We start from the raw sequence: 10302 nt of genomic DNA on the forward strand, positions 1-10302 counted from the left end.
CTAGATATTAGCAAAACAAATAAAAAAGAAAGAATCTACCCAAATTTAATCGGCATAATTATACATCAACTATGGAGAATAATTTGTCACAAACTATTCAATCAAGACGAATCTAAATCTCCACCCTCATTTGATCCAACATTAATTGAAAAAGAACTAACCAACTTAATTAAAATAGAGAAATTCATTTTAATAAAGAAGATCGAAAGGAATGAAACAATATACAAATTAAATAACAGAGACCAATTAATAATCAACTTCAACACATCATGGCATAACCCGAACACTCCAAACCCAATTCCATTATAATAAAAAAAAAAAAAAAAAAAAAAAAAAAAAAAAACAAGTAGTAGTAATCATAATATAACCAAAAATATCAACATATAACAATATAAAAATTTAAAAATTTAAAAATCTAAAAATTTAAAAATGTAATAAAATATAACAATATACCGCTTTTAGGTAAAAAAAAAAAAAATCAAGATATTGTTACACCGCTTTTAGGTAAAAAAAAAAAATAATCAAGATATTGTTTACACCGCTTTTAGGTAAAAAAAAAAAAAAAAAAAAAAAAAAAAAAAAAAAAAAAACACCGCTTTTAGGTAAAAAAAAAAATCAAGATATTGTTCCTTTTTTTTTTTTTTTAATAACATCACTCAATTTGAGTGTGTTCTAGGAGAGTTTATTTGTATATTTTTTTTTTTTTTTTTTTTTTTTTTTTTTCTTTTTTTCTTGTTATTCTTATTTTTTTTTTTTTTATTATTATTATATTATTATTATTATTATTATATTATTATTATTATATTATTATTATTATTATATTATTATTATTATTATTATTGTTATAATTTTTTTTTTTTTTTTTTTTTTTTTTTTTTTTTTATGAGTAGTTGGTGTTATATGAGCAGTATGGTATGAAGTGTTCCGGGATTTTTATGGTCATGAGTTTCGAGTTCCAGTTGTGGCTGAATTTTTCGAGTCTTCTTTTTATTGATGCGGTCCGATTGATTGACTCTCGGTTATCAGTGCATCTTAGTTCTTGACGTAGTTGTTTTTCTACTATCTTTCTTGTTCTATCCCATTCGGCATCTCTCGCTTTTTTTATTTTATGAATTATTTGGTTCTCTGTTATTATTGTAGTGTTATCGTTGAATTTTATTTGATTTCTTCTGTACCATATCGATTCCATAATGGCTCCTATCAGATTTGATGAGAATGGTGTGAGTAGTTTTCCGAGAACTTTTTCGCTCCATGGACCGTGGTAAGTGTTGTTGGAGTCTTTACAGACCTTTTGATAGATTGAGTCGATATTCTGTTTTATTGATTTGCATTCGAAGAAGATGTGCATAGACGATTCTTCTTCTTTACATGAGTGGCAATTCTCCCCATGGTGTTTTGGAAGTGCCTTGAGTAGATATCTCCATGCTAAGTCTCTTCCTTTGATAGTTGTGATTGATCTGGCTTCTCTAAATGGTAGAATTGGGTGATTAATGTTCTTTTGAATCAGTTTTTGACCTGTTGTTGGCTGGTGTTTGTTCCATCCCTTGTATTTGATATCCATCATGTTTCTATAGATTACTTTTAATTTTTGTTTGTTTTCGTATTTGGGTTTGACTTGGTTTAGTTTGAGAGTTATTCGCTCTCTTGGGTGGTGCAACAACTTCCAGGCTTTCCAGCATTTGATGTGAATCCTTGATAGTGAGTTTTCTTTTTCCGACTTCCAGACTTCCATATGTGGAGGGCAGTTCTGGTCGTCTTTTTCTCTGAGGTATTGTTCGTATATCCATGCTTTCTGGGCATTGGATCTGGTTGCCATATTCCAGAGTTCCAGGCCTCCAATTTCATAGTCTCTTCTGCTCCTTTCTTTTGAGATAGCCCACCTGTCCCCTTTGAATAACATGTTGGCATTAACGTTCTCCAGTTTCTTTATGTCATTTATTTCGTTGATGTATAGTTGGAATGTTAGTTGGGACAGCAGGTATGATTTGAGGATTGTGATTCTACCTTTTAGCGTTGATGACACGCTCGAATAGCATTTTGTGAGGTTTTCCAGTTTGTTCACCGTATCATCTACTTTGCTTATTACACCTTTGCGGTTGAAGAAAAAGCCAAGATATCTTTCTTCTTCTTTCGCCCCAATTGTCTTATATTTGGTCTTTATCTTTGGGTTTTTAGTGATGCACACACATTTATTATCGTTTATTTTTGCTGCTGTGGCTTGGCAAAATTTTATAACTTTCATATCCATTTTATCTGCGTCATCTATGTTACTGGCTAGTGTGACTGTGTCGTCTGCATATTGTCCAATCTTCATCGAATTGTTCTGATTGAGTTTTATGCCTATTATGGTATTGTCTTTTCTTATTGATGTTGATAAGCATTCACATACTATAGCGAAGAGAGTTGGTGAAATTGGGTCGCCCTGTTTTGTACCTCTTCCTGCTCTGAAGGATTCAGAGAGTTGTCCATTTACCATGACCCTTATGTTGGTGTTCGTTAACATGCTTAGTATTGTGTTTGTTATTTTCCGAGGGAACTTTAGATGGTTTAGAGTCCTTATTAACGCTTTATGAGATATTGAATCGAAGGCTTTTTCGAAGTCATAAAAGGTGATTATCGTGTTTCTATCACTCTTTTCCATTGCTAAATCCAAAGCTATAATGTTGTTGTGGAGTAGCCTTCCTGGTATAAAACCGTTCTGGTACTTTGAGATTATGTTTGGCAGGATTTTTAGTATTCTATTGTTGATTATTTTTGAGTAGATTTTGTAGTCTACGTTGAGTAACGTTATTGGTCTTCTGTTTGAGATTTCCAAGACATCCCCTTTACCTTTGTATATTGATGTAAGGATACCGTTCTTGAATTCTGTTGGAATTTCATTGTTTAAAAAGAAGTTGAATAGTTCTGTGAGGATTGGAATTAGTTTGTGTTGGTGGATTTTATAGAATGAAGATGTTATTCCATCTTCTCCTGGTGATTTACCTTCTGCTATCTTTTCTATTGCTAGCTTAACCTCATATTCTTCGATTCTGTCTTCCATCTCTGTTAATTTTTTTTTATCTATTGGTGGGTTCCAGGTGCTTAGAAGTTCTGTATGTGTTTCTTGGTCGCATTCTTTCTCTTTGAAGAGTGTCTCGTAATATTTTCTGAAGCAATCTGTTATTTCTTTTTGTTCTGTTTCGATTTCTCCATTGGATGGGTTCTTTATTCTGTGAATCTGGGAGCTCGAGTCTCTTTTTTTAAGAATAGATGTAAGGAGATTTGATGCTATTTCTTTATTGTTGATGTAGTTGATTGAGCTTTTGATCATTCTGTCTATTCTTTCTTCTTCTTGAAGTATTGTTATTTCGTTCGATATTGTTTCTTTTTCATATTTGTTTTTTGTTTTTGTGTGTTCATTTGCTAGATTTGATAGCGTTTTTTTTCTCTCTAGTATTCTTTTCTTTTCTGTTGTAATGCATTGTTTTTTTATTTTTTTTTTGAACTTAATCCAGTATTCCGTTATGTTAAGGTTTTTTCTTTTGGTTTCCTGGTAGTGGTCGATTATTTTTTCTATCTTTTTTATTGTTTTATCTTCTTTAATTATTATTGAGTTCATTTTCCATAGGGGTGATTTGTATATTTTTGTGAAATTTGGTATTTTGAAATCCATCACTACTATGTTATGGTCTGATTTGTTTATTTTATCTATTATCTTGTACGAGTGATTGAGTTGGTGCATCTTTGTTGATAAGAATGTTCTATCGATTAGTTTATCTTTGAAGGTTGTTTTAGTTGTTGAATTTGGTAGTATTTCGGTGAGTCCTACTTCCATCATTAGGAATTCTATTGTTTCATTTTCTGTGAATTTTCTCTTATCGGATGATCCATCTTTGAACTTGATTTTTGCATATTTGTTGATGTTAAAGTCACCAGTAACTATGTCTGCCTGTTCTAGATCTTCAAGGGAAATATTGTTTGAAAACCATCCTTTTCTTCTGTCATATGAGGCTGGTGCATAGATGCAAATTATGTTGATTTCCATATTGTTTAGAATTGCAGTAAATTTTAAGATTCTGCCTTCTTTTTCTTCCAAGTTTTTAATTTCTATTTGTTCTAGGTGATTTATTGCCATTACTCCTTTTCCTCTTGCTTCTTTTCCTTTTCCTCCTGTTGAGTAATGGTTTTTGATTTGCGCTAGATTTTGATCCTTTTTTAGATTTGTTTCTGTTAGTATTGATATATCAGGTTTTATTAGGTTAATTGTATTTTTTGTCTGATTCATGCTTTTGATTGTTGAGCAACCTTGGCAATTCCAGGTCATTATTTTTATCATTTTTTTTTTTTTTTTTTTTTTTTTTTTTTTTTTTTTTTTTTTTTTTGTTTTTTTTTTTTTTTTTTTTTTTTTTTGTTTTTTTTTTTTTTTTTTTTTTTTTTTTTTTTTAAACAAATGAGACAGATGGAAGTATGTCTTGGAGTACTTTGGGCAATTTGTCTCTTAGTGCTGCTTCCATTAGATCTGATTCTTCCTTTGTTATTTTAGTTGGAGTTTTGTAAGGTGTTGATATTTCTTGGTGATTAGTTGTTGGGTTTGGAGATGAGTTGGATCTTTTTCTTTTTACTGTCTCTGGGGTTGCTGGAGATTCTGGATTTTGGATAGGTGACATTGTTTGTCTTTTTTTGATTGAGGCTAACCTTGGGGTTTCCTTCTTTTTTTGGTTATTTATTTTTTCTTCAAAAATTCTGTTCTCTTCTTCATTTTCGAACATCTTTCTTACCACTTCTAATGCTTCTTCATCTTCAGTTAACTCCATTTTCCTTTTCTCTTTGCTGTCAACACTATATGTTACTGTTATTGGTGGGACACGAAGTACTTTTCTCTTTTCAATATTGTTTATTGTGTTTGTCGTTTCTGTCGTTGTGGTTGTTGTAGTTGCTCTAATTGTTGTGGGTTTTTTATTTTCAATTTCGTTTTCCTTTACTTTTTCGTTTTTGCTCTTGTCTTTGATGTTGTCATTATTGATTTCTTTATTATTTTCTTTTCTGTTTTCTATTTTGTTTTTGTTGTTATTTTTTGATTCGCTAGTGTTTTTATGATTGGATTCTTCTTTTGATTTTATGTTTATTCTTGTGTTTTCCTTTATCTCGGGATTTGGTAGTTCCGTGATTTTTGAATTTTCTGAGATTTCGTCTTCGATTTCCTTATTTGTTTTTCTTTGATTTTTTGTTTCTTCTGTTGTAGTGAGGAATAGTATTGTTATGTGTTTACAATGTATTAGCTGGTCTTTGTGCTCTGGACTGATAATTGAGTTGAATGAGTGTATTATCAGGTTTTCACCTAAATTATCTAATTTGATTATTTCCAGTCCTTCTTCATGCAATGTTTTTTCTACTATGTCCATTGATTTTTCCCAGTTGAATGTTTTGAAGATCTTTTTTGGTTTTATTATTGCTCTGTGAACTCCTTTTAGTACTCCGTTGAAAACGTTAGAGTACTTGATTACTTGAGTTCTGCAGTCAGTTAGGATTTTGAATTTATTCTTACTTATTATTATCTTATCATCTCCTTGTAAATGAATTTCCAATTCTGCTTTTAAGTTGTTGGAAATCTCATCTGGGATATTGATCATGAATTTATATTGTTTTAGTTCAATTTGAGTGTGGTATATTGCTTCGCTTATTTTATCAAGTGTTCTGTACGTATTTTTTAAATATTTGAACTTTGTTCTGAGTTCATTTGATTTCTTGATTTTATCTGCCAATGTTTCTGTTGATTCTGTCATTATTGTATTTGCCAATTTATTCATTTCTTTTTTTTCTTTAAAATCTTTATTCGACTTTAAAAATTTAAAATTCTGGAAATTCCCTGAAAGAATGTTTTCGGAGGTTTTTTTTTTTTTTTTTTTTTTTTTTTTTTTTTTTTTTTTTTTTTTTTTTTTTTTTTTTTTTTTTTTTTAAGTCTTTTTTTTATATGAAAAATGAAATAATCAAATAAAAAAAGTGTTGTTGTTGATGTTTTTTCTCTTACTGATTATTTTTTCCTTTTTTTTTCAATTTTGCTTCGCAAAATTTTCAAAAAAAAGAAAAAAATAAATTACAATAAAATAAAGAAATAAAGTAGTTTATTCTAAGTGTATTTTATTTTATTTTTTTTAAGTCTTTTTTTTATATGAAAAATGAAATAATCAAATAAAAAAAGTGTTGTTGTTGATGTTTTTTCTCTTACTGATTATTTTTTCCTTTTTTTTTCAATTTTGCTTCGCAAAATTTTCAAAAAAAAGAAAAAAATAAATTACAATAAAATAAAGAAATAAAGTAGTTTATTCTAAGTGTATTTTATTTTATTTTTTTTAAGTCTTTTTTTTATATGAAAAATGAAATAATCAAATAAAAAAAGTGTTGTTGTTGATGTTTTTTCTCTTACTGATTATTTTTTCCTTTTTTTTTCAATTTTGCTTCGCAAAATTTTCAAAAAAAAGAAAAAAATAAATTACAATAAAATAAAGAAATAAAGTAGTTTATTCTAAGTGTATTTTATTTTATTTTTTTTAAGTCTTTTTTTTATATGAAAAATGAAATAATCAAATAAAAAAAGTGTTGTTGTTGATGTTTTTTCTCTTACTGATTATTTTTTCCTTTTTTTTTCAATTTTGCTTCGCAAAATTTTCAAAAAAAAGAAAAAAATAAATTACAATAAAATAAAGAAATAAAGTAGTTTATTCTAAGTGTATTTTATTTTATTTTTTTTAAGTCTTTTTTTTATATGAAAAATGAAATAATCAAATAAAAAAAGTGTTGTTGTTGATGTTTTTTCTCTTACTGATTATTTTTTCCTTTTTTTTTCAATTTTGCTTCGCAAAATTTTCAAAAAAAAGAAAAAAATAAATTACAATAAAATAAAGAAATAAAGTAGTTTATTCTAAGTGTATTTTATTTTATTTTTTTTAAGTCTTTTTTTTATATGAAAAATGAAATAATCAAATAAAAAAAGTGTTGTTGTTGATGTTTTTTCTCTTACTGATTATTTTTTCCTTTTTTTTTCAATTTTGCTTCGCAAAATTTTCAAAAAAAAGAAAAAAATAAATTACAATAAAATAAAGAAATAAAGTAGTTTATTCTAAGTGTATTTTATTTTATTTTTTTTAAGTCTTTTTTTTATATGAAAAATGAAATAATCAAATAAAAAAAGTGTTGTTGTTGATGTTTTTCCTCTTCTATTGTTCCTTAATAAATTTGTAATATGAGTTATTTTTTCATCAAAGGGACTATAGTTTAGTTGGATATAACGACCGGCTACGAACCGGTAGGTCTCAGGTTCGACCCCTGATGGTCTCGTATATTTTTAATCGCCTTGTAATTGAGACATTGGTTCGATTCTGGTCAGCCCTAATCAATTTGAGGTTTGTGCAACGATAAAATAATCCAATTAATTTTCGAATAAAAGACCCCATACGATTTCCTGAAACAAATAATTAAATTAACTTTCAAATTTTATAGTATCCAAGAAACAATTCCCAAATCTAATCTCATTCGACCGATTACAATTTTTTTATCTGATTTATTAATATAATTTATTTAAATTTTAAAAACTAATATTTTAAAAAAAAAATGATAATTATAATAATAATAATAACTATATTTTACTACACTATATTTTAAAATTAAAATTCTTTTTTTGATAAATTAAAAAAGAATAACTATTTTACATTCCTGTATCGTTGCTTAGACAATAATCTTAGGATATATAATGAAGCAATGCCTTCTGCATGTAAACTTTTAAACAATAATTAAAATAATAAAATATCTATTTTTCCAATTTAACATTTTTATTATAAAAAAAAACCTGTATCTTAGTTTTGAGAAATTAAAAATAATAATAATAATTATAATAATAATAATAAAATGAATTTTCCTATATTTTAAATAAATAATAAAAAGTAATAAACAATTGTCTTTGTTTATTTTTTATTTTGTTTTAAAAAAAGTTTTATATTTTAAAAATTATTATATTCACTTTTTTTTTATTTTTTTTTTTTTTTATTTATTTATTTACTGTTATTACTTTTTTTTTTGTTTTTTTTAAAAAATTTATAATTGATCATCATTATCTTGTGAAGATGGAGATAATCTAATTTCATCGTAAGGTGCAGCAGTTTTAGTTCTCATTCCTCTTGATTTTGCATGAGTTCTCCAAAGGAGGAAACCAACGACACCTAAAAGTATGGCAGTGATTGGAATGAAAATGGCGACAGCAATTTTAGCATCAGTATTTGGATCTTTATCATTATCAGATTCAATACCACAACCACCTGGACAACCACAATCACCTGGCGAAGTTACACAAGAGGAAGTACAATAATCAGTTGAAGAACTTGAATTGGTAGCACTATTATCCTCGAATAAATTTCTCGTATTGAAACGAGCGGTTGCATTACTACAATAGATTGCACCACCATTCTCTGAAGCTGAATTCATTGTAAAGTTTGCATCTCTAATGAAAAGTTGAGATTTAAAGTATGGCTCTGTATCCAATGCAAAAATACCACCACCTCTTGCTGCTTTATTTGATTGATAATTTGATTGTTGCATAAATATTCTAGAATCTAATAAATATGATCCACCACCATTCTCTGTTGCTTCATTTGAAATAAATGTTGCATTATAATATTGATTTGCCGAATTATTATCAAATAATCCACTACCATTAATTGCTCTATAAAAAAAAATAAAAAAATAAATTATTAATTAAATATTAAATTTTTTATATTTTTTTGTATTATGCTTTTTTTTTTTTTTTTTTGTTCAAAACTTACTTATTTGAATCAAATAATAAATGATCCCAAGATACGGAAGTTATATCAGCAACGGCTAAAGTATATAAACCTCCACCAGATTTTAAAGCAGTATTTGAGATGAATTTATTGGAGGTCATTGTTAAATATTGATAAGCACAATAGACACCACCACCATTTATTGCATTATTATTTTTAAAGATTGAATTTGTAATTTGAAGTTTAGCAGTACCAGATGGTAAATAAATAGCGCCACCATTACCAGCGGAAGCTTTATTATTTTCAAAGATACAATTTTCAATATGAGCTGATGATTGTGAATTATAGAATAATGCACCACTTGTACCACCAACATTATCTTTGAATAAACAATTCTCGAATGATACTATGGTTGAACTAGTGGTGATAACAGATGCTTGACGGAAATCATCAGTTGAGAAACCACCATTTTTAAATTGTAAACCTCTTATTATGATTGGTGTTAATGCTGATTGGAAATAAATGATATATTCATTTGGTGAACTTCCAACAAATGTTGCATATCTATCAGTTGATGCCATTGGTAACAATGGTGAACTTTGATTGTATGTATAGCTGGCTTGTTCATCAATTGCTTGTATTAATATTGGGAATCTATAGAAAATATCACTAATTGTAATATATGTATTACTACCTGATCCTTTATATACTTTTTCATTATCATCTTTATCACTTGCTACAATATATATAACTCTTGTTATTGTTATATTCTTTGTATCGCATTCATTATTTATCATTGAAATTTTATCAATTGCTGATTTTAAATTTGAAAATGGGCTAAATAAAATTAATTTTAAAAAAAAATAAAAAAAAAAAAACTTAATATTTGTTTATGTCTTTATATTTTTTTTTTTTTTAAAAAAAAAATTTTGATTAATCTTACTTTGAAAAATTACCATTCTGAACCGTTGAATCTGCATCATATTTAACCCACCAAATACAAGTACTATTATATGTTTGTGTTGATGCAACTTCTATTAATATATAAATACTAAATATTATAAACAAAATGAATTTTAATTTCATTTTTTTTTTTTTTTTTTTTTTTTTTTTTTTTTTTTTTTTTTTTATATAAATATAATATTTAAATGCGTGTATTTATTATAATTAAAAAAAAAAAAAAAAATTTATTGATAAATAGCTGCGAAAAAATATTTTAATGTTAAAATAGAAGATATTTTAATAATTAACACTATTATTTTATTATTTTATTATTTTATTTTTGAATGCCAAAAAAAAATAAAAAAATTGAATTAGTAAAAAAAAAAATTATAAAAAAAAAAAATTAATAAATTAAAAATAAATATTTATTCTTAATGTGTATAAAAATAAAGTGAATGGTGGTGAGTTTTTTTGTTAACGATGGGTTATGTGTGGGGAAAAAAAAAATTGAAAAAAATAAAAAAAATTTAAAAATAAATAAAAAAAAAAAAATAAAAAAAAAAAGTTTTTTTGGTTGTTTAAAAAAAAAAAAAAAGTTATCGAGATTATA

The 10302-nt window shown here is 26.4% G+C and overlaps 3 protein-coding genes and 1 non-coding gene across 4 annotated transcripts; 1 reads left to right on the top strand and 3 right to left on the bottom strand.

Moving 5' to 3' along the window:
• Positions 1-880: 880 nt before the first annotated feature.
• DDB_G0276197 (hypothetical protein) lies at positions 881-4315 on the bottom strand (the record flags this gene model as incomplete). The annotated part of the gene is made up of 1 exon (XM_638203.1): positions 881-4315. The coding sequence occupies one exon, from the start codon at positions 4313-4315 to the stop codon at positions 881-883; it is 3435 nt and encodes a 1144-aa protein (XP_643295.1).
• Positions 4316-4421: 106 nt separating this feature from the next.
• On the bottom strand, positions 4422-5786 carry DDB_G0276195 (hypothetical protein; the record flags this gene model as incomplete). The annotated part of the gene is made up of 1 exon (XM_638204.1): positions 4422-5786. One exon carries the CDS (start codon positions 5784-5786, stop codon positions 4422-4424), a length of 1365 nt encoding a protein of 454 aa, XP_643296.1.
• Positions 5787-7240: 1454 nt separating this feature from the next.
• On the top strand, positions 7241-7314 carry tRNA-Arg-ACG-3. Its single transcript has one exon. It is a non-coding gene; the product is annotated as a tRNA-Arg (tRNA).
• Positions 7315-8067: 753 nt separating this feature from the next.
• DDB_G0276193 (polymorphic membrane protein repeat-containing protein) lies at positions 8068-9836 on the bottom strand (the record flags this gene model as incomplete). The annotated part of the gene is made up of 3 exons (XM_638205.1): positions 8068-8692; positions 8793-9587; positions 9694-9836. The coding sequence occupies 3 exons, from the start codon at positions 9834-9836 to the stop codon at positions 8068-8070; spliced, it is 1563 nt and encodes a 520-aa protein (XP_643297.1).
• Between the last annotated feature and the right edge of the window lie 466 nt (positions 9837-10302).

The sequence above is a fragment of the Dictyostelium discoideum genome (assembly GCF_000004695.1).
Source record: "Dictyostelium discoideum AX4 chromosome 2 chromosome, whole genome shotgun sequence".
Classification (NCBI taxonomy): domain Eukaryota; phylum Evosea; class Eumycetozoa; order Dictyosteliales; family Dictyosteliaceae; genus Dictyostelium; species Dictyostelium discoideum.